The sequence below is a fragment of the Crinia signifera genome, chromosome 8 (assembly GCF_055691185.1).
Source record: "Crinia signifera chromosome 8, ASM5569118v1, whole genome shotgun sequence".
In the NCBI taxonomy this organism is placed as follows: Eukaryota; Metazoa; Chordata; class Amphibia; order Anura; family Myobatrachidae; genus Crinia; species Crinia signifera.
The window spans coordinates 160,797,374-160,822,709 of NC_139224.1; the positions used below are offsets into that span (position 1 = coordinate 160,797,374).

The 25,336-nt window shown below is 46.0% G+C and overlaps 1 protein-coding gene across 7 annotated transcripts in view; it reads left to right on the forward strand.

Moving 5' to 3' along the window:
* ST3GAL3 (ST3 beta-galactoside alpha-2,3-sialyltransferase 3) overlaps positions 1–25,336 on the forward strand; it is a 303,695-nt gene that overhangs the window by 162,830 nt on the left and 115,529 nt on the right. For 4 of the 7 annotated variants that reach the window (XM_083157570.1, XM_083157569.1, XM_083157571.1 and 1 more), the window contains one exon: positions 18,816–18,929. The exons of the other annotated variants lie outside the window; for them this stretch is intronic. In XM_083157570.1, coding sequence (XP_083013696.1) covers positions 18,816–18,929 — 114 coding nt within the window. The remainder of the gene's footprint in view (positions 1–18,815; positions 18,930–25,336) is intronic. 7 annotated transcript variants of the gene reach the window in all.

Below are 25,336 nucleotides of genomic sequence, written 5' to 3' on the forward strand. Positions count from 1 at the left end.
ACTTTCCAGCAAATACACTTTAAGTGGATATGATGAAGGCAGAATCCGGTCGGAATGACAGGAGCTTATCCTGACACTTACAGTGTAAATATGCGGATGCTGTTAAAGGCTGACATGTGACATAAAAGTGCGCTGTGTCCCCCTCCCCCCCACCCCAAACTCAATCAGGCGCTTTGGTGCCTCCATTAGTAATTATTAGTGTATCTTCCGAATACATCCAGCGGAGAGACCGTCCTTCCACAAGGGCTTATGTTACTTAGGCCTCCAGCCTGGAGAGACAACTTTGGTTATATATTATTCACCAGAAAAAGTCTGTGGGCCAGATGCACTAAGCTTCAAAAAGTGATGAAGTGGAGAGTCATAAACAGCCAGCCAATCAGCTCCCATCTGTCATTTTTCAAACCCAGTCTGTGACATGGCAGGTAAGAGCTGATTGGCTGGTTGTTTTTCACTCTGCATCGAGCCCTATGCCGCTGTAACTGTGGCAAGCCGCGGGAGCCGGCACAATGAAATCCATGTCACGGGCAAAACGAAAGCCGGAATTTTCCGACAATTCAGTGTCTGAAGGGAGTGTACGGAACAATGGGCCTAATTCAGTATTGGGTCTTATTGTTGTTGCTGTCTCTTGCCGTATGCAGTTGCGATTTTAGGCTAATATGGGCAGGAGCTAACTTGACCATAGGGATGTCCACTGTTGTCGCATCATTTCTGTCCGATGATATGTAATTGCTGATATATCGGTACTATTATAGCACTATCACTGCGTCTCAGTCGAAACATTGACCGATTTTCGTACAATAGACGCTTTGCGACCACAACTGAATAAGGTCACATGTCAGAACTAGGGTGGCCAATCCCGGGATCGGCGGGATCCCGGGATTTGGCCCCCAAAACGCCGGGATTTCAATCCCGGGATTGGAGTTTCCAATCCCGGGATTTTCGGGATTAGACTGCGCATGCGCAGTCTAATGCCGGGCAGCGTCTGAGCACTGGCTCAGCCGCTGCCCGGATACTCCCATACCCGGCAGAGCAACCCTGCGCAGCGTGACCTCTCAGCGTGACGAGAGGTCACGCTGCGCAGGCAGGCAGGCAAAGATGAAGCCGCCCGTCCACCTAGCCAGCCCACCCAGCAAGCAAGCAACTCCGCATTATGAAGTCGCCCGCCCTCCTAGCCAGCCAGCCCACCTAGCCAGCCAGCCAGCCGACCCAGCAACCCGGCTCCCGAAGTAGGAAGCTGCCCACCCGGTATCCCGGCTCCCACCCTGCCGCCGGCCGGATGAAGCTGCCCACCCGGCATCCCGGCTCCCACCCATCAACCCGGCCGCCGGCCGCCCCTGCAAATGTAAGTAAATGCGGGGCGGCCAGGGCGTTTTTTTTATTAGGAAAGCCGATCCCGGGAATCCCGGGATTGAAAAAATGCCTAATCAGAACCCTATGTAGATCTATAGGTATAGATGTATGCATTCTTGTACATTTACATATGTGTTTATATGTGTACATATGTTATTTGCTGCTCATGCAAAGAGAACTATTTTACCATGTAGCCACTGGGGGGCAGTGTTTCACTTGAGTCTAAGCATGACCTCTCCTTTTGCCTCTGCCAGGTGGCATCTCCTACTCATTTTTTTAATAATATAAGATTCTTTCAGCCAATGCTCATAATTCTTCCTGAGTTATATAGATGATACAATTCCCATTCGGAAGACTGGTCTAATTAGGGTGTTTGAGGTTTACCCATGCCATGTCACGTTGTACTACACCTCCGTGATCTGCCCACTGGCCACTGTCCCCCTTTTCCCAGTACAGTCCAAATGTGTCGCTTCTCCTTGATGAGACTTGTTGGATACAGTTACTAATAAGCAATACCTAGAACTGTCATTGGCGCTGGTGTTACGGATGGGGAAGTGCTCCCCTCATGTAGATATTCTGTATTTCTGCTGCCAAAATGTGGTAACTTCCTTATCTGAGGAGCTGATTTACTGAAGACCAGCAGACCGGCTCTAATTAAATAGTGCAGGTTTATGGGGCTCACATTTCACTTGTATAAATACAACTTGACAGGATCTCACTTGAGAGAATTCTCAGGCGATGGATTAAATGCATGTAACATAACTCGATTGTGCGCTACGGCGGCTGAGCCTGATCTATCACTGCTACAAGAGCGCTTTTTACAGAAACGGCTTAATATTCCTTATTTTTGCAATGAAGCCAAAACTTGTACACGGACAGAGATGAGCTGATGGCGCTGGTTTTTAGAGCTTACAATCAAATGTCTTGAATGAGCTGCTCTGTTTTGGCATGACTCCTTCAGTTATCTTGTAATATCGGAGTTAAATGTCTGCCCGGTTGCCAGCAGTAGATACAATACGGGAACAATTTCCGGGTATACTTTAATTGCAGACTTGGATGCTTATGTCAGGAAATTACACATTGAGGAAGCAGGATTTCAATAGTTTGCATATTATCACTGAAATGTGGGATTTTCCCTTAACTCTCATTTTGCTATCCCAAAACGGACTTTATATGTTAATTGAGGAGGGGATTTGCATATGTTCTTGGCATGGTCCATGCTGAACAATTTCCGATTGTTGTCAGAAAGCAGTTATACAACAAGATTTCCATTAGTAGGTCATCAACGATGTAACGTTTGTCAGGATAAAGGAACTGACAAGTCCAATATTTCCCAATATCTCAGAGGTTGAGACCGTTGTATAAAACTAAAGCTCAGAACCTCTAAGAGTAAGCTTGAAATTTTATTTCTCTACAATGTCCCACCTATGAAGTCCCTGCTGCACAGTCTAGTGCAGGGGTCGTCAAACTATTTTGCTCTTGGACCCCATCAGACAATAAAAATAATTACAGGACCCCAGCAAGTTACTGCAGAAGGTCATCACATCACACGTGTAGTCAACAGACAGCACATGCATGGCAGCATTGTGGAGGCACACAGTGATGGGAGGAGTCTAATATACCATAACCCATCACATCACATGTGTAGTCAGCAGACAGCACATACGTTCCTGCAACGACCCGCTCACAAGCACCATCGTCCTGGTGTGTACCGGGCATTAGAGTAGCACCCCGCCCACCTGATCTGAATATTATTTCACCAGCTTGGTCCCTGGTAGCCACAGACTGCAAACTGTAGGCACAATGAAGGTAAGACCTAAAAATTGACACTTATTGCTAGTCTTGGGGATGGATTTGGGGCGCGGTTCCCCTTGGGTTGGTGTAACAGAGTTGCTTTCGGGGTGGCACGCCCTAACATTTATTTAGCACTATTTATTTTTCACTAATATTATACTTTTCTCTATCACTACACATTTTAACCTCTAGCTTCTGCTACTTTCTTATTTTTTTTTTTTTTAAACTTTTTATTTAGGATTGAGCATGTTTACATCACATTGAAACTTTCTTTCTTCAGTGTATACAGGCATTCTTTCCTCTGTACATATATATGGGAGAACATTTTACAGTAGAGAAACAGAGCAATGTCATTTGAGGGCGGACATGACCTAAACCATACCATCACTCAGTGATTGTATTTACTGGAAAGTCTATCGGGTCGGACCCGGTGAGGACACGGGTCTCGTACCATTGAGTGGAATGGAAACATTTGTGGATTTGTGATTTCAGATCATTAGATAATGAGTCGATGAAACCCTCCCATATCTGGAAAAATGTTTCCGTACGCTCCTCTTTTTGGAGGGATGATTCCACCCAATCCATATGGAATATATGGAATAACTTTGCTCGAAACAGGGGTATAGAAGGGGGGTCCTTATGTATCCATTGATGCAGAATACATTTGCGGGCTACCGCAGATATAATAAGCATCATCTTTTTGCTCTCCTGTAGAATTGGTGTTCCCATTGGGAAAACGCCTAGGATTGCCCACTCTGCCGACAGGGGAAGGCGATTCAATAAGAATGTGGTGGAAAATCCCTGGACTTGTTTCCAGAAACGTTTAATAATAGGGCAGTCCCACATGAGGTGTTGGAATGTTGCGCCAGGATTATCACATTTTGGGCAACTGTCTGTGTCTGAGATGCCCATTAAATGTCGTCGATGTGGGGAGAGGTAGCCATTGTGGTAGATATTGTAAAACATCTCTCTGTACATTGAGGCTGGTAATGTTTTCCAAGAGTACAAGAAGGAACGCAGTAGATGTTTTAGTGTGAGTTGAGCTTCTGCTACTTTCTTATTAACACTTTTATAGCCTAGTTTTTTCACTTGTGTGCTGCCCTGGGGTGACTGGCTTATGCTGGCCTTTTTGGGGTACCGCACCCCAGATTCAAACTTAGTATTAGGGACCCACCAGAAATGAGGTCACCATGAAGCTGGTTGGTGGGCAAATATTTATTGGCCAATTAATATACCAAGAACCTCTATTATTAACCCCTTCCCGACATTTGACGTACATTTACGTCATGGCCGGGATGTACTTCCCGACGCATGGCATAAAGGTACGTCATGGCATTTAACTGTCACCGCGTCTATAGACGCGGTGACAGTTTGGAGATGTCTGCTGTCCCTGACAGCAGACATGTCCCAGCATGTCCAGGGGGGGCGGCGATGCCTCCCCCCCCGTCGGCGATCGCTGTGATTGGCTGTTCAAATGTGAACAGCCAATTACAGCGTTTTCTGTGTACCGGCGAATAACGTTCGCCGGTGACACAGGGATCGGTGGTGATTGGTGCTGTAAAGTACAGCACCAATCACCACGGGGTGTAAGGGTGACACTGGTGTCACCCCACCCGCCCCCAAAGGCCGTGATTGGTTCGTCGGACCGACGGACCAATCACAGCCATGGAGGGTGATTTAAACTAACGGTGACTGCACTGCAGACGCCATTCCGGTCTGGAATTGCGTGCAGTGCGGTCACCGTGCCTATCTGCCGTGATATACTGACCTGATCCTTGCAAATACTTACCTGATCACTGCTTGTAGCGTGCTGGATGCTTCCTGGATCTTGTGACTTCTTGTGACTTCCTGTGTTGTGCTGCTGCAGTGTGATAGAGTTATAGAGAGAGAGAGATAGAGAGAGATAGAGAGAGATAGAGAGAGATAGAGACAGAGAGTGCTATATTTTGTGTCTGCTGCCCCCCCCCCCTGTTGTGCTGATCAGTATATCTGTGCTGATCAGCAACTTTTTGGGGGTGCTGGTTTTTTTTTAAATATATATACATCGGTGCTGCGTGTGCAACTGACTGCTGCCCCCCCTTTTGTGCTGATCAGTATAAATTAACTGATCAGCAACTTTTTGGGGGTGCAGAGTTTTTTTTTTTATATATATACCTGTCAGTGCTGCTGCTGCAGTGTCATAGAGTGATAGTGAGAGATAGAGAGATAGAGAGAGATAGTGACAGAGAGTGCTATATTTTGTGTCTGCTGCCCCCCCTTTTGTGCTGATCAGTATATCTGTGCTGATCAGCAACTTTTTGGGGGTGCAGAGTTTTTTTTTTATATATATACCTGTCAGTGCTGCTGCTGCAGTGTCATAGAGTGATATATAGTGAGAGATAGAGAGAGATAGTGACAGAGAGTGATAGAGAGTGCTATATTTTGTGTCTGCTGCCCCCCCTTTTGTGCTGATCAGTATATCTGTGCTGATCAGCAACTTTTTTGGGGGTGCAGGGTTTTTTTTTTATATATATACCTGTCAGTTGCTGCCAGTTGCACTGTCAGTTGCACCAAAGGTTGTGCACCTGCTGCCCCTCACTGGTAATCAGTGTCGCATCAGTGATCACCTTTTTTTTTTTTTTGAGGGTGCTGTGGGGTCTTTTTTTAATTTTTTTTTTACACACACTGTGATTTTGTGGGTGTCCTGTGGCCACTGTGCGCTGATCAGTGACGTACATCACTAATCAGCTTTTTCGGCACAGGGTTGATCTATTTTTTTTTATCAAATTCCTGTTGCCTTTGAGCGCTGTTCAGTGACGGACGTTACTGACCAACATCTGTGCTCAATTTTTGGCGCAGGACCTTTTTTTTTTTTTTTTTTTAACCCCTTCAATTTTTTTTTTTTTTTTATTGGGATCAAATTCCTGTATAAAGTATTTTTTTTTTTCTGCACTACATACACACTACATACCCCCCCGGGTTGAAATAAAGTTTGTACCCCCCCTACACTATACACGTGTTGAAACATTTCACTACCAGAAACACAAAAATAAAAATGGCATCCCAAATGTCATCCCAAATGTCATCCCAGTCATCCAGAAGAATGTATTCAGCGGAGGAGGCATATGCCATGCTTGCCTCTGACTCTGACACAGCCAGTGATGCAAGCGGGGAATTTGAAGGATTCATCTTAAGCTCCTCTAGTGATGAGGGACCCCCTCAAAGACGCCCCCGTAGAGCAGCTGAGACCCCCCCCCCCCAATAATTGATCTTGTATGGACCCCACCACCAGACAATTTTGAGCAACAGGTTCCTGAGTTTTTGGCCATCCCAGGAATCCAATTTGATTCCACAGGTCTCAGAGAAATTGACTTTTTCAAATTATTTTTCTCTGATGATTTTATAAATTTAATGGTGGACCAAACTAATTTATATGCCCAGCAGTTTATTGCTCAAAACCCCACGTCATCATTTGCTAGGTGGACCCCTGTAGATGCAGTAGAGATGATGACGTTTTGGGGTCTGGTGTTTCATATGGGCATAGTAAAAAAGCCAGAAATTAGGCAATATTGGAGTACAGATGTTCTGTACAGCACCCCACTTTACCGTATGGCCATGACCCTGACTCGTTTTGAGTTAATCCTTAAATTTTTGCATTACAACGATAATGCACAGTGCCCACCCAGAGATGATCCCACCTTTGACCGGCTATTCAAAGTCAGGCCGGTCATTGATCATTTCAGTGCCAAATTTGCAGAGATGTACATCCCAGATAAATTCATTTGCATAGACGAGTCCCTTATACATTTTAAAGGAAGGGTTAAATTCCGCCAGTACCTTCCCAATAAGAGGGCAAGGTATGGCATAAAAATGTATAAGCTGTGTGAAAGCACCTCAGGGTACACCCACAGGTTTAGGGTATATGAAGGGAAGGATTCAAGAATTGAACCGCCAGAATGCCCCCCCTCCCTCGTAGGTGTTAGTGGAAAAATTGTCTGGGATTTAGTGCACCCCTTCCTGGATAAAGGTTATCACCTCTATGTGGATAACTTTTACACTAGCATCCCCCTGTTTAAGGCCCTTGGTTCAAGAGGTACAGCAGCTTGCGGTACTGTGCGCAAGAACCAAAGAGGCCTCCCAAAAACGCACATTGCCCAAGTAATGAGAAGGGGTGAAAGCAGGGCACAATCCACCGAAAATATGTTGTTGGTCAAATATAAGGACAAGAGTGATGTCCTTATACTGACAACAATTCACGGAGACAGTACCACCTCCGTCCCTGTACGAGGTACCAGTACCCACACCTCAAAACCTAATTGTATCCTGGATTACAATAAGTACATGGGCGGAGTGGATCTTTCAGATCAGGTACTGAAGCCGTACAGTGCCCTGCGGAAAACAAAAATCTGGTACAAGAAGCTGGCCGTGTATATCATCCAGATGGCACTGTATAACGCTTACGTGCTATTCCGTTCTACCAGCCAGAGGGGGACATTTATGCACTTTCAAGAGGAAGTCATAAAGGGCCTAATATTTGGGAACCAGCAGGCAGAGGGCCCCAGTACTTCTAGTACTGGCCCCCGTATTGTACCAGGGCAGCATTTTCCTGATGAAATCCCCTCCACTGGAAAAAAGGGCAGGACACAAAAAAGGTGCAAAGTTTGCTATAAAAAGGGAATAAGAAAGCAAACTATTTTCCAGTGTGACACTTGCCCCGACAAACCCGGCCTATGTATAAAGGAGTGTTTTAAAATATACCACACATCTATGGATTATTAGGTTCATCATTTCACCGTGCTTCGGGGGTCTTGCTAATGCCAAATAGCACCCACCATTCATTCCACCAGAATCTGGGCCGCAAAATCCAAAAATCACTCCTTCCCTTCTGAGTCCTGCCATGCACCCAACTGGTATTTTTTGGTCACATGTGAGGCATTGCCGTACTCGGGAGAAATTGGGGCACAGATTTTGGGGTGCTTTTTCTCCTTCATACCTTATGAAAATGAAAAATTTTGAGCCAGAACTGCATTTTTGTGTAAAAAAAATTTAATTTTTCATTTGCACAGCCCAGTTGTCTCAAAATTGGTGAAACCCCTGGGGGTTCGAAATGTACACTATACCCCTAGATGAATTCCCTGAGGGGTGTAGTTTGCAAAATGGGGTCACTTGTGGGGGGGTTCCACTGTATTGGTGCTTTGGGGGTCTTGCTAATGCGACATAGCACCCACCAACATTCCACCAGAATCTGTGCTGCAAAATCCAAATATCACTCCTTCCCTTCTGAGTCCTGCCATTTTTTGGTCACACATGAAGCATTGCCGTACTCGGGAGAAATTGGGGCACAGATTTTGATGTGCTTTGTCTCCTTCATTCCTTGTGAAAATAAAAAATTTTGAGCCAGAACTGCATTTTTGTGTTAAAAAATTAAATTTTTCATTTTCACTGCCCAGTTGTACCACAATTGGTGAAACCCCTGGGGGTTTGAAATGTACACTATACCCCTAGATGAATTCCCTGAGGGGTGTAGTTTGCAAAATGGGGTCACTTGTGGGGGGCTTCCACTGTATTGGTGCTTTGGGGGTCTTGCTAATGCGACATAGCACCCACCAAAATTCCACCAGAATCTGAGCTGCAAAATCCAAAAATCACCCCTTCCCTTCTGAGTCCTGCCATGCACCCAACTGGTATTTTTTGGTCACATGTGAGGCATTGCCATACTCGGGAGAAATTGGGGCACAGATTTTGGGGTGCTTTTTCTCCTTCATACCTTATGAAAATGAAAAATTTTGAGCCAGAACTGCATTTTTGTGTAAAAAAATGTAATTTTTCATTTGCACAGCCCAGTTGTATCAAAATTGGTGAAACCCCTGGGGGTTTGAAATGTACACTATACCCCTAGATGAATTCCCTGAGGGGTGTAGTTTGCAAAATGGGGTCACTTGTGGGGGGCTTCCACTGTATTGGTGCTTTGGGGGTCTTGCTAATGCGACATAGCACCCACCAAAATTCCACCAGAATCTGAGCTGCAAAATACAAAAATCACTCCTTCCCTTCTGAGTCCTGCCATGCACCCAAATGGTATTTTTTGGTCACATGTGAGGCATTGCCGTACTCGGGAGAAATTGGGGCACAGATTTAGGGGTGCTTTGGCGCCTTCATTCCTTGTGAAAATGAAAAATTTTGAGCCAGAACTGCATTTTTGTGTAAAAAATGTAATTTTTCATTTTCACTGCCCAGTTGTACCACAATTGGTGAAACCCCGGGGGGTTTGAAATGTACATTATACCCCTAGATGAATTCCCTGAGGGGTGTAGTTTGCAAAATGGGGTCACTTGTGGGGGGCTTCCACTGTATTGGTGCTTCGGGGGTCTTGCTAATGCGACATAGCACCCACCAAAATTCCACCAGAATCTGAGCTGCAAAATACAAAAATCACTCCTTCCCTTCTGAGTCCTGCCATGCACCCAAATGGTATTTTTTGGTCACATGTGAGGCATTGCCATACTCGGGAGAAATTGGGGCACAGATTTTGGGGTGCTTTGTCTCCTTCATTCCTTGTGAAAATGAAAAATTTTGAGCCAGAACTGCATTTTTGTGTAAAAAAATGTAATTTTTTATTTGCACAGCCCAGTTGTATCAAAATTGGTGAAACCCCTGGGGGTTTGAAATGTACACTATACCCCTAGATGAATTCCCTGAGGGGTGTAGTTTGCAAAATGGGGTCACTTGTGGGGGGCTTCCACTGTATTGGTGCTTTGGGGGTCTTGCTAATGCGACATAGCACCCACCAAAATTCCACCAGAATCTGAGCTGCAAAATACAAAAATCACTCCTTCCCTTCTGAGTCCTGCCATGCACCCAAATGGTATTTTTTGGTCACATGTGAGGCATTGCCGTACTCGGGAGAAATTGGGGCACAGATTTTGGGGTGCTTTGTCTCCTTCATTCCTTGTGAAAATGAAAAAATTTGAGCCAGAACTGCATTTTTGTGTAAAAAATTTAATTTTTCATTTTCACTGCCCAGTTGTACCACAATTGGTGAAACCCCTGGGGGTTTGAAATGTACATTATACCCCTAGATGAATTCCCTGAGGGGTGTAGTTTGCAAAATGGGGTCACTTGTGGGGGGGGTTCCTAACTTTTAGCATCTTATGGTGCCTAGAAACCTACATGGTCCCTAAAAAATAATCTCATAAAAAGGAGGCTCCAAAATCAAGTAGGTGCTCCTTCTATTATGAAGCCTGTGGTTTGGTCAACGTGCACACTAGGGCCACATATAGGATATTTATGAAAACAAAAGAATTGGGGGAATCAATTTTTAGTCACATTTCTCTAGTAAAATGTACTGTGTTCCTTAGAAAAATGTATTAAAATTGAAAATCTGCAAAAAAAATGAAATTTTGAAATTTCACCTACACTTTGTTTTAATTCCTGTGAAACACCTAAAGGGTTAACAAACTTCCAAAATGCTGTTTTGAATACTGTGAGGGGTGCAGTTTTTGAAATGGCATCATTTATGGGGGTGTCTCACATACAAGTCCCTCAAAGTCACATCAGAACTGAACTGGTCCCTAAAAAAATCAGTGTTTGAAATTTTCTTGAAAATTTGAGAATTTGCTATTCATATTTTAAGCCTCCTAGTGTCCAAAAAAATAATGATGGCAACATAAAGTAGACATATGGTCTATGTTAGTTATTAACTATTTTGAGTGGTATGATTATTTGTCTCACAAGCAGAAAATTTAACATTTTGAAAATTGCAAAATTTTCCATTTTTTTACGACATTTTGGTATTTTTCACAAAAAAACACAGACTGTAGCGACGAAAATTTACCACTAACTTGAAGTACAATGTGTCACGAGAAAACAATCTCAAAATCACTGGGATAAGTAAAAGCAAAAAAAAGTTATCCCCACTTAAGTGATACATGTCAGATTTGAAAAAAAGGGCTCTGTCAGGAAGGCAAAAACAGGCTGCGGCGGGAAGGGGTTAATTGATTTATTAATAATATGGAGTGTGCATCTGCACCATGTGTTTTTCTTTGCAGTAATAACAGAACAGATATTTTCGTGTCCATCCTATATTTAAAATAGGGAAATAACAAGCTTGTTTGGTAAAGATTCAAAAATGGACAATGGGGAAGTCCCCAAGCTACTTAACCTTTTCAGTGTTATGGAGGTGTTGCAAGAAGATGGAAATTGAGTTCTTATGGGGAACAATGCCAAAAGCTTTGGAAGGATTGGAATGACGGATTGCTGAGGCCAGGAGGAGAGACGGAAATGAGTCACTCTGCACATTGTACCTTTCAATAACTGGCGGGCAGGCATAAGACTGTTTAATCACATAGGTGAGATCAAGTCATTGGCTTCTTAGATTGTTCATCTATTGAACATTTAAAGATTGCTGGGAATTAGCTCATTTTAAAGATCTCACCCTCATACACAAGCTATTACTCCAGAAGTATTTGATTGTAACTTCCAACAGTGCAATAAATTAGTTCATAGAAAACCTTCCATTAAACCTTTTGAAATTAAAGGAATATCACCCTAAAAATAAATGTTTTGAAAGCTTTAGGTGGATTATCCAATGAACAAACCAATCTGAAAACCAGGGTGGTCTGACCCTCAGACCATCCAGCTGGTCGCCCAATGTCTTTGGTGTGTCTTCTGGTACTCCATAGGCAATGTGGTGTTGGTGGACCTGGTGGGGCCTTGGCTGACGGTAGAGATTAGAGCTTGCCGATCTCTAACCCTTCCACTGTTCTTCTATCTTCTGTGTGTTTGGGACCAGGATATACCTGGGATATTCCAGACAATATTTTTCAGTTTTGGATGGAATTATCCTCTGAATAGTATGAGGGCAAAGTAACACCCCTCATCACTTCCATTGCTTATCAAGGAAGAGTGGACTAGAACGTAATCTAGTATGTGAGATTTAGATGGGCGGTGCAACTAGAGTTGTAGGTTGACACTAATCTAGAATATGCAGAGGTGGCTGCAATGTCTGTATTATTTAATGCAGGGGTGGCCAAACCGGTCCTCGAGATCTACCCAACGGTCCATATTTTCCAAATCACCTAGCGATAGATCCACAGGTGGCGTGAGATAAATGAACTGTTGGTAGATCTTGAGAACAGGTTTGGCCACCCCCTGCTCTAATGGATTTTGGGACTTTGTAGTCTACCAGGCGTGTGTCACATTTAGGATATGTGATGATTCAGTAGGTCCAAATGATTTTATTTATTTGGTTGTAAACATTCAGCTCTGTAGTGCCAGCATATTCTGTAGTGTTTTAAACTGGGAAATATTGGATTTTGTGGACCATTGAAATAAAAGCAGATGTCTTCAATGTATTGAATGTAGGGTTTTTACTTATCTTGCAGACGGAAAAGACCTAGATATTAGGGGCTATACGCATAACATGTAAATTCAAATTGACTAAAATACGGGATGTTACCGTGCAATGACAGTAGACTATACAATATGGTATTATTGGAATTGTGCACAGTTTAGTCACACTATAATGGAACTGGTTTTGGAAGTGTAGGAAGTTTGAAATAATTTTTTCTCTACGATTGTCCCATCCCCGAAGTCCCTACAGAACAGTCTAGTGCAGTAATTTTCAACCGGTGTGCCGCGGCATACTAGTGTGCTGCGGCCAGTTCACAGGTGTGCCGCCAGGCCGCGGGTCATGGCGACTCACCAGCACAGTTGTCACTGTGACATGGGGGGGGGGGGGAGGGACATATGTGGAATAACTAAGGGGGCCAGGTGCATGGAATAACTAAGGGGGGCCAGGTGCATGGAATAACTAAGGGGGGGCAGGTGTGTGGAATAACTAGGGGGGGGGGGGGCAGGTGTGTGGAATAACTAGGGGGGGGGGCAGGGGTGTGGAATAACTGAGGGGGGGCAGGTGTGTGGAATAACTAAGGGGGGGCAGGTGTGTGGAATAACTAAGGGGGGAGAGGTGTGTGGAATAACGGGGGGGGGGGCAGGTGTGTGGAATAACTAAGGGGGGCAGGTGTGTGGAATAACTAAGGGGGGCAGGTGTGTGGAATAACTAAGGGGGGGGGCAGGTGTGTGGAATAACTAAGGGGGGGGCAGGTGTGTGGAATAACTAAGGGGGGGGCAGGTGTGTGGAATAACTAAGGGGGGCCAGGTGCATGGAATAACTAAGGGGGGGCAGGTGCATGGAATAACTAAGGGGGGGCAGGTGCATGGAATAACTAAGGGGGGGCAGGTGTGTGGAATAACTGAGGGGGGGCAGGTGTGTGGAATAACTAAGGGGGGGGAGGTGTGTGGAATAACGGGGGGGGGGGCAGGTGTGTGGAATAACTAAGGGGGGGGCAGGTGTGTGGAATAACTAAGGGGGGGGCAGGTGTGTGGAATAACTAAGGGGGGGCAGGTGTGTGGAATAACTAAGGGGGGGCAGGTGTGTGGAATAACTAAGGGGGGGCAGGTGTGTGGAATAACTAAGGGGGGGCAGGTGTGTGGAATAACTAAGGGGGGGGAGGTGTGTGGAATAACGGGGGGGGGGCAGGTGTGTGGAATAACTAAGGGGGGGCAGGTGTGTGGAATAACTAAGGGGGGGGCAGGTGTGTGGAATAACTAAGGGGGGGGCAGGTGTGTGGAATAACTAAGGGGGGCAGGTGTGTTGAATAACTAAGGGGGGCCAGGTGCATGGAATAACTAAGGGGGGGCAGGTGCATGGAATAACTAAGGGGGGGCAGGTGCATGGAATAACTAAGGGGGGGCAGGTGTGTGGAATAACTGAGGGGGGCAGGTGTGTGGAATAACTAAGGGGGGGCAGGTGTGTGGAATAACTAAGGGGGGGGAGGTGTGTGGAATAACGGGGGGGGGGGGGGGGGGCAGGTGTGTGGAATAACTAAGGGGGGGGGCAGGTGTGTGGAATAACTAAGGGGGGGGCAGGTGTGTGGAATAACTAAGGGGGGGCAGGTGTGTGGAATAACTAAGGGGGGGGCAGGTGTGTGGAATAACTAAGGGGGGGCAGGTGTGTGGAATAACAACAGATCTCAACATATATTAAATATGTAAACTAGGTGATTCATCGCGCCCTACGGGCGCTCTTCACACCGTCGTATGGGGCTGCGCCCCCTTAATTTGTGAACATTTGTATATGAGAAAGATGGTTAGAATTGTATAACATGCCTGTATTGCAACTTGAGTTATAGGTGAAATGTGTTAAATAGAGAGCATATGATGTGGAAGGGGGTGTGTATTGTTTTGTTTAATTAAAAAGCGGTTACAGAGTAAGATGTACATTGATAGTGTGGATGGTACAGTGACATTTGTGGGTGTGGGGGGGGGGGGCTGTGTGTGCATGTTGTTTAGGTGTGTGTGTGTGTGTGTGCAATAGTATAGTAGGGTGTTTCTGAGTCAGCGGCTCCCCACTGGCGGAGGTCACGACACAGGAAAACAGGAGGCTGGGTAGTGATAGGGGTGTGTGGGCATAAGGGGGACTAAAGAGGAGGGTGGGAGATACTGTGCAGCTTCTGCCAGTGGGTGAGGGTCCAGCGTGGCAGTACAGGAACTACAGGATGGTGGCCCTGAGTCAGTGTCTCCTCCTACTGGGTGGGAGTTAGGGTGCATGAGAGCAGGAGGCTGGACTATGAGGCATGATAGGGGCATGTGGGCAAAACAGCGTCATCGACTCCCCAGTGGTGAAAGTTACGGTTCAGGAGAGCAGGAAGCTGGCTAGTGATAGGGGTGTGTGAGTATACGGGGGACTAAAGAACGGCTTAGGGGTGCCGTGAATTGTGGGAGGGGCGCGGGGGTGCCGTGAATCAAGGGAGGGAGGGGGCGCAGGTGTCTGCGAATTGCGTGAGAGGGCGCGGGTCCGCAAAGCGTGGGAGGGGGCGTGAATTGCGCAAGGGGGGGGGTTGTGAGTTGTGGGAGGGGGGCGTGAATCACGGGAGGGGGGGTGTGCGCGGGGGGTTCGTGAATTGCGGGAGGGGGGGGGCACGGGGCGCGATGAATCACCTAGTTGGTTATATATTCTTGTAGAAGGATGGTAGGATGTTGCTGTCATTCAGAATTAATTTACATAAACAGTAATAGTAGCAGTAAAAGATCTGACTTAAAACACCTACAGTAAAACAGAACAGGTGTTATATATTATACAAAGAATTGGTTGATGATGTCTAGGTTGACGTGCACATAGTTGTCACTGGAAAAAAATTGCGGGAGGAGGGGCGGGGGGGAGGTTTTTGCCGCGAATCGCGGGAGGGGGGGGTGCCGCGAATCGCGGGGGGGGGGGGGGGGGGTGGGGGTTGTCGCAGTGGAGGGGGGGCGCGAATCATGGGAGGGGGAGGGGAAGGGGGGGCGCTCACCTGGTGTGTAGCTGTGTCTTTGCTGGGTAACATGGGGAGGCAGAGGGTGGTTCTCTGTCATGTGAGTCAGTCATGTGAGTCAGAGGCTCCTCCCAGCGTTAGAGAGTCAGACACACTTTGAGTGACAGATGTAGCCAAATATAAAGAGATATTTGTTATTGCTTGTCTTATATTAAAAACTGTTGGTGTGTCTTAGCAATTTTAAAGTCTTGTCCGATGTGCCGTTACCTGAAAACGGTTGACAATCACTGGTCTAGTGCAACATGCGGAGAGCAATAGTCCTGCTAGAAGTGAGGGTAATTGTTCTGGATACAGTGGTGGGGTAGAAACATGTTTTATGCGCACATGATGCTGAGATGGCCGGATGTCTGTTTGCGGATCATATCATTGGGGGTTATTCTGGTTGATTCGCAATGCCCTGCGAGTCCACCAAACACCGGTATTAAGCGACGGTGAGCATAAGCACCTGCAGACTATACAGAGCTGTGCATTCATGTTGCGTGAAGGCGCATCTATACACCCGCAGACCTGAACATCAGTACTAAGTGAGGGCACATCTATACACCTGCAGTCTATACAGTCCTGGACATCCGTGTTGAGTGATGGTGAGCATAAGCACTTGTACACTATACAGACCTGTGCATTCATGTTGCGTGAAGGCGCATCTATAAACCCGCAGACCTGAACATCAGTACTAAGTGAGGGCTCATCTATACACCCGCAGACCTGAACATCAGTACTAAGTGAGGGCGCATCTATACACCTGCAGACCTGAACATCAGTACTAAGTGAGGGCGCATCTATACACCTGCAGTCTACGGTCCTGGACATCAGTGTTGAGTGACGTTGAACATAAGCACCTGTACACTATACAGACCTGTGCATTCATGTTGCGTGAAGGCGCATCTATACACCCGCAGACCTGAACATCAGTACTAAGTGAGGGCGCATCTATACACCCGCAGACCTGAACATCAGTACTAAGTGAGGGCGCATCTATACACCTGCAGGCCTGAACATCAGTACTACGTGTGGGCGCATCTATACACCCGCAGACCTGAACATCAGTACTAAGTGAGGGCGCATCTATACACCTGCAGTCTATACAGTCCTGGACATCCGTGTTGAGTGACGGTGAGCATAAGCACCTGTAGACTATACAGACCTGTGTATTCATGTTGAGTGAAGGCGCATCTATACACCCGCAGACCTGAACATCAGTACTAAGTGAGGGCGCATCTATACACCCGCAGACCTGAACATCAGTACTACGTGTGGGTGTATCTATACACCTGCAGACCTGAACATCAGTACTAAGTGAGGGCGCATCTATACACCCGCAGACCTGAACATCAGTACTAAGTGAGGGCGCATCTATACACCCGCAGGCCTGAACATCAGTACTAAGTGTGGGCGCATCTATACACCTGCAGTCTATACGGTCCTGGACATCCGCGTTGAGTGGTGGTATCTATACGTCTACAGACCTGATGCCAGTGTTGAGTGAATGCGCACCTACACTCCTGCAGACCTGGATGTAAATGCGAATGTGCCAGCTTGGAGCTATATCATTGCACCTGGTTACGGGCAGACGCACATGTGTACAGATGATAAAGACTAGCAGCACAACAGCTGCACGCATGTAGGTGGCTGGATACACTACTGTGCATATCATTCCCATGCTGGCAGTACGAGAGCACAGACGCCTGATCTCCATCCAAATCATCATCAGGCGCACCGTGTACACACTCCTGGCTGTTCAGTCTATTACAAATCCCCACGGGGCACAGAAATCCAAGGATACATCTAATATCCATGCTAATTGCAATATTCCTATAACAAGCGTTAAAATAATAACATTTCAGGTCACTGTTTATACACATATTATTTATTATTTTCTGTACACATCACTTCTCTATTATTACCAGCTTCTGCTGTTCATTCTGCATTTCCGGTGTCTTGAACTTGGCTTTCATACTTAACAGTTTCTCGCATGCCGGAACCCTTTCCGCAAGAACTGTGTGATGCTAGGATGTGTGGGTCTTATACCACTACCTGCCGCCCCTACACCTACAGCCCTCTTTTAATCAAGTGTTCTATTGTTTTACACATGAATGTCATTGTTATGATTTGTGAGTGTCAATACCGTATTTATTACGCTTGCTATCGCTGCTGTGCCAGCTATTTCTTCCTTCTCGATCTGTCTCCACCCCCTTTTCCAATGGTACTTTCAGCTCACAAATAGGAGACAGACTGAGCAAGAATCCCAGTAGAATAAAGTTGGTCCCAACAATATAATTTTTTGGAGGGAGACAGAAAGATAATTGCAATGGTTTTGAACATATGTAGATGGCTAATTTAGGGGCTGATTCTGCATTCGGCGCCTGCTTGGATGGTCGGGGTTTGCGCACTTTTGCACAAACCCCAACAGTGTTCGCAGCAGGTGGGAGGGACAGGGGTGGCGCTGGGCCATGGGTCACATGATGCCTGGCCCGTCTTCGTCCCAATGCCCGCAAATTTGCGAAGACTAGAGAAATCATTCGATAGTCGACCATCGAATGATTTCTCCTGCAGCGGCGGCGGCATGCGAGAGGATGTTTTTTAGTTACATATCCCCTCGCATGGTTGAGAGGGGAAACAGGGGTGGCGGGGTGGGCTCTCTGGCACGCAGCGTCAACCAGAATCAGCCCTTCATCTTACCAGTACTTTATTAATCCGCCGACATTTAGAGCCGGCTTCCTAGTCACGTGCTACTGCAATCGCTTTACCGTCTTCGGCTGTAGTCTAGTCTGCAATTATGACTCCGCCCTTCCCCTGGTGTACAAGCGTGCGCCTGACTGCTCAGGAGCCTGTAATACTGCATGGCGCGTCCTTAGACGCAAACATTGGTCGAGCCGCCAAAATTTCTACAATGACTGTAATCACTTCATTGGCAAAGTCCATAAAGGTTCTATAAAACCAAAAAATTTCGCGACTTTCTCGTTGATTTATGGGATACATAAAAAAAAAAGAAAAAAAAAGTTTCTGCTGATCACAATTACCCGGTAAACTTTAACGGTTGTATGAATTACATACAAAGGCCGAACAACCTTTAAAGTTATGTGCAACTCACATCACAGAGGTCCTATTGAACATTCCTTAGCGTCCATCTTTATTGTAGACATTAAGCAACATTTGTTGCACATGCCGCACAGAGCTGTATTGTCATAACAAGGAGCTGCTGCCCCCGCACCCCGCTCTCTCTCTCAGGCTACGCAGGCTATCCGCCTCTGCTTGCTTTCTTACGCTGCCCTTCCAGCCTGGTTACTAAATTACTGAGGGAAAGATTTCCTTGTTGAACAGGACGGAGAGAGAGAAAAGCTTGGATCCCGACCCTTTCCTCAGTGGCTCCATCGCACATTGTGGCGGACTTGACCCAGGAAGAGCCGGGGGGCGCTCCAGAGCCATCAGACATAAGTAGGTGTACGAGGTTTAAGACATTGCTGATTTGAGATTTCACCCTGTCCTACTAATGACGTGAGCATTCCAATTGTGTGACGTTTCACTAATGATGCTTCTCATTGGCTGATGAGGAATTATTTATCGCTTGCTGGAGTGCGGTTCTAGTTGTGTTCCCACACTAAATGGGATTTTTAATCGTTCTGTCTCTGATGATGGGTGACATGGATCAGACACTTATCATATGCTAGCATAATATTCGTTACCTACAATGTGGCACAACATCTTAAATGTCTAACACATGACTTGTTGCCAGCGGCGATTCCAATGCAGTTGTAAGGGTTAACAGTGGCTTCACGGTCTGCAGATAAGCAGGGGCCCCTAGCCACTGCGCTCAGTGCAATGGCGATAGTCAGCACCAACTATCATTTAGCAAAGGGCATCGTACATCGATGATTTGGAGCCGTCTATGTTTTATGGAGGGTGTTAGATGGGGACTTATTTCCCGTCAATCTTGAGAAAATTCTCCAGCGATGCCGATACCGTTCTCACCACCCCTTTCCACTATAAGACCTAGCACTATCCAAAAACAACAACAAAAATGTAACTGAAGCCAATGCTTTCAGCCAAAGCATAACCCCCATGTGTCGATGGCAACATCGGTATTAACCTGATGAGGTCCGCCACTAACATCAAGTCCGTGCAACCGTTATGTAGTGCAGGGGCCATGGTAGGCGAGAGGACAGAGAACATTGCTTGGTCCCTCCTTGCATATTTTACTATAGGGCCCAGCAATGTAATGTTCCAAAGCTGGTTTCCTTCCTTCTGTTATGATGGTGGTAGCTGATTTGAAGCAGCAATGTGAAAGTACTTCTGTGCCTATTCTCTCTCTGCTTATACGGTCAGACAGACTGTAGGAAATGAGCGGCGCAGGGTACCTCATTATAGAATGTTAGCAGCAGCAACCAAAACCACAAGCACACATGATGGCCTAAGGGTAGATGGCAGACACTATACCACAGCCCTGAAGCATTATCTCTAATGTATTCTGTGTCATGTATAGGAATACTGAAGGTGGGCACTTTAGTAGCGGTTGTGCATCCATGTATGCGCCATAATGGCATGTAGGTACAGGATGAGGGGAAAAAAAACCTCCCAGATATTTAAGGATAAAGCCCTGCAGAAAAAGCCATGCATCGATTTTTTTTTTTTTTTTTTCCGATTTTCGATTCGATTTTGCTGAATGGTTTCTGTGACACTTTCGATCTGCATTCCACGCATACTCCCGTTTTCACAAAATAAAACCTACTGTGCAGCCAAGGAAATATCGAAATCAATCTAGTAAATCTAATGTGTACAATGTACCATGAATGTATATCGAATTGGATATCTAATGCAAAAGTACAGATCTAATGCCAGATCTAATAGAAAATCGAATCAAAAGCAAATGGATGTGTGTGTACAGGGCTTAACAAAAAAGGCATGGTAAATGCTATTAACAATGTTAGTAAATAATCTAAAAGTGCAGGGAATACAGTTTTTTTTCAACTGGTTTTGAATATGATGTCATCCTGATGGTGGCCTTAACCCGTTCACACCGCCCAGCAACACTGCAACGAACCGGTAAGAACTCTGCTCTTTTACCGGTTCGTATTGCCGTGTTGCTACCCGTTTACGGGACACGTAACCCCTTTCACTTCGCAATAATTACCGGGTCCAACCGGCTTGTACCTGGTAATTAGTTGCGATGTGAAAGGGGTATTACTGTCATCTGTCTGGCTACATTACCAAGCAGAAGTACAGTTACATTACTGGGCTGAGAACAGTGTTCAGCAGCTTTATGAATGATGTCTATACAGCCAATGGAGCCATCTGGTAGCGGAGGCCTACAAACATCCACCAAGTGCTATTGATGAACTAAAGGCTACTAGATCTCAAGAAAGGACTATATTATATTCAGACCCAAATGAATACAAATTGTATTTGATGCACTCTTAAGGCCCATACACACTGCGCAACTTTGAGCTGAAAGTCACTCAAAACAGCATTTTTCAGCAGCTTTCATCTCAAAGCCGCCCGGTGATGAGCGGCGAACGCTGCTGCGCGCTCCTGCAAGATCACCGGGAAAGCCGCTCATCTGCTGGTCATACCAGCAGATGAGCGGCTTTCAGGATTTTCAGGATGGCTTTGCATAGCACTGCACTATGCAACGCCGCCCCCCCCCCCCTCCGTCAGCGCCGGGCAGGAGGAAAGTCGCTCATTGTGTGTATGCACTCCCCGCAGCGATAAACGCGATCATCGATGTCCATACACGCCGGGCATAGCCGCCCATTGTGTATGGACCTTTAGGTTATGTACTAAAATTGTGAATAGCATTTACCATACTTTTGTTACTGACTGGGAGGTTTATTTGCCTCACCCTGTATTTTACTGCCTGTGTTTGATTTTTTCTTTAATTGTTTTTGTTTGTTTGCTATCTCATTTTGGTTATTTTCCCTGTCACTTGTTTTTTGTTGAATTAACCATATCATTTATTTATCACCTGTATAGGCTAGAAACCTATGTTATACAAGCAGAACGTATTAGAAATGTTAAGAAATATGAAATGCCTAGGAGAGGAGTGGAAATAATATGGCTACTTCAGGAAGTGAGGAAATCACATGACTAGTGCGGGAAGTGAGGAAATCACCTGGCTAGTGCGGGAAGTGAGGAAATCACATGACTAGTGCGGGAAGTGAGGAAATCACATGGCTAGTGCGGGAAGTGAGGAAATAATATGGCTACTTCAGGAAGTGAGGAAATCACACGACTAGTGCGGGAAGTGAGGAAATCACATGGCTAGTGCGGGAAGTGAGGAAATCACATGGCTAGTGCGGGAAGTGAGGAAATAATATGGCTACTTCAGGAAGTGAGGAAATCTTATGGCTATTGCGGGAAGTGAGGAAATCACATGGCTAGTGTGGGAAGTGAGGAAATCACATGGCTAGTGCGGGAAGTGAGGAAATCACATGGCTAGTGTGGGAAGTGAGGAAATCACATGGCTAGTGCGGGAAGTGAGGAAATCACATGGCTAGTGCGGGAAGTGAGGAAGTAATATGGCTACTTCAGGAAGTGAGGAAATCTTATGGCTAGTGCGGGAAGTGAGGAAATCACATGGCTACTTCAGGATGTGAGGAAATCTTATGGCTAGTGCGGGAAGTGAGGAAATCTCATGGCTAGTGAGGAAATCTCATGGCTAGTGAGAAAATCGAATCTAACATCGAATCAAAAGCAAATCGATGTGTGTGTACAGGGCTGAACAAAAAATGTTTAAATGCTATTAACAATGTTAGTAAATAACCTAAAAGTGCAGGGAATACAGTTTGTTTTCAACTGGTTTTGAATATGATGTCATCCTGATGGGGGCCTTAACCCGTTCACACCGCCAAGCAACACTGCAACGAACCGGTAAGAACTCTGCTCTTTTACCGGTTCGTATTGCCGTGTTGCTACCTGTTTACGGGACACGTAACCCCTTTCACTTCGCAATAATTACCGGGCCCAACCGGCTTGTACCTGGTAATTAGTTGCGATGTGAAAGGGGTATTACTGTCATCTGTCTGGCTACATTACCAAGCAGAAGAACAGTTACATTACTGGGCTGAGAACAGTGTTCAGCAGCTTTATGAATGGTGTCTATACAGCCAATGGAGCCATCTGGTAGCGGAGGCCTACAAACATCCACCAAGAGCAATTGATAAACTAAAGGCTACTAGATCTCAAGAAAGGACTATATTATATTCAGACCCAAATGAATACAAATTGTATTTGATGCACTCTTAAGGCCCATACACACTGCGCAACTTTGAGCTGAAAGTCACTCAAAACACCATTTTTGAGCGGCTTTCATCTCAAAGCTGCCCGGTGATGAGCGGTGAGCTCTGCTGCACACTCCTGCAACATCACCGGGAAAGCCGCTCATCTGCTGGTCATACCAGCAGATGAGCGGGTTTCAGGATGGCTTTGCATAGCACTGCACTATGCAACGCCGCGCCCCCCCCCCCCCCCTCCGTCAGCGCCGGGCAGGAGGAAAGTCGCTCATTGTGTGTATGCACTCCCCACAGCGAAAAACGCGATCATCGATGTCCATACACGCCGGGCATAGCCGCCCATTGTGTATGGACCTTTAGGTTATGTACTAAAATTGTGAATAGCATTTACCATACTTTTGTTACTGACTGGGAGGTTTATTTGCCTCACCCTGTATTTTACTGCTGTTTGATTTTTTTCTTTAATTGTTTTTGTTTGTTTGCTATCTCATTTTGGTTATTTTCCCTGTCACTTGTTTTTTGTTGAATTAACCATATCATTTATTTATCACCTGTATAGGCTAGAAACCTATGTTATACAAGCAGAACCTATTAGAAATGTTAAGAAATATGAAATGCCTAGGAGAGGAGTGGAAGTGAGTGCTATGCGTGTACTTATATTAAGGAGTAGTGGGGAGTAGTGTGAGGTCAGGAATTGGGTCCCTCTGTGTCTGGCCGCTCGCTGTGTACTCCAGGGTTCCCGCTAACACCTGTAGGATTAATGCCGCTGCTTCCTCCACCCGTGTCAGCGTGGGGCAGATGATCGCTGATATCTGAGGGCAGCACGAGTAGCTCCTAGTGGATTGCTGGTCGGGCAAAAGCACTAAGAGGGTGCTGCAGACAGAACCGGAAGCGGCGTGATGTGCTCCATGACAACAAGAGACTTCTGCTATCGGGAGACGTCTTCCTCTTCTTCCGCCATTACCAATATTATTTTCCAGTACCCCTAACTGGTCTGCAGAGTACCCCAGCTTGGGAACCACTGACCTAGAGCACAGGTTTTCATACATATTAGGTTGACACATGAAATAGGTCGACATGAGGTTTTCATATATTTTTTTATTGAGCCGACATGTACCGACAGGTGGTATTTCATGCCCTACCATCCACTAGGGTGTGGAGAGAGAATAGAAAAGTGTCCCGAACATAGCGAGCGCGGCTACAGTGACCACGATTGCCCCCCAAACTGCCCTAATGAAGTCACATGGTGCAGGCAGAAGGGGAGACATCTGGTGGCTGCAGGAAGGGAAAAATAATGTATGGCTAGTGGCTACACTAATGGCTAGTGAGGGGAGTGAGGAAATAATATGGCTACTTCAGGAAGTGAGGAAATCTTATGGCTAGTGCGGGAAGGGAGGAAATCACATGACTAGTGCGGGAAGGGAGGAAATCACATGACTAGTGCGGGAAGGGAGGAAATCACATGGCTAGTGCTGGAAGTGAGAAAATCTTATGGCTAGTGCGGGAAGGGAGGAAATCACATGACTAGTGCGGGAAGGGAGGAAATCACATGACTAGTGCGGGAAGGGAGGAAATCACATGGCTAGTGCTGGAAGTGAGGAAATCTTATGGCTAGTGCGGGAAATCACATGACTAGTGCGGGAAGGGAGGAAATCACATGACTAGTGCGGAAAGTGAGGAAATCTCATGGCTAGTTCGGGAAGTGAGGAAATCACATGGCTAGTGCGGGAAGTGAGGAAATCTCATGGCTAGTGCGGGAAGTGAGGAAATCACATGGCTAGTGCGGGAAGTGAGGAAATCACATGGCTAGTGCGGGAAGTGAGGAAATCACATGACTAGTGTGGGAAGTGAGGAAATCTCATGGCTAGTGCGGGAAGTGAGGAAATCACATGGCTAGTGCGGGAAGTGAGGAAATAATATGGCTACTTCGGGAAGTGAGGAAATCTTATGGCTAGTGCGGGTAGTGAGGAAATCTTATGGCTAGTGCGGGAAGTGAGGAAATCTTATGGCTAGTGCGGGATGTTAGGAAATCACATGGCTAGTGCGGGATGTTAGGAAATCACATGGCTAGTGCGGGAATTGAGGAAGTAATATGGCTACTTCAGGAAGTGAGGAAATCACATGACTAGTACGGGAAGTGAGGAAATCACATGACTTGTGCGGGAAGTGAGAAAATCACATGGCTAGTGCGGGAAGTGAGGAAATCACATGGCTAGTGAGGGAAGTGAGGAAATCTCATGGCTAGTGAGGAAATCTCATGGCTAGTGTGAGAAGTGAGGAAATATGGCTACTTCAGGAAGTGAGGAAATCACATGACTAGTGCGAGAAGTGAGGAAATCTTATGGCTAGTGAGGGAAGTGAGGAAATCTCATGGCTAGTGAGAGAAGTGAGGAAATATGGCTACTTCAGGAAGTGAGGAAATCACATGACTAGTGCGAGAAGTGAGGAAATCACATGGCTAGTGCGGGAAGTGAGGAAATCACATGGCTAGTGCGGGAAGTGAGGAAATAATATGGCTACTTCGGGAAGTGAGGAAATCTTATGGCTATTGCGGGAAGTGAGAAAAATCACATGGCTAGTGAGGAAATCTCATGGCTAGTGAGGAAATCTCATGGC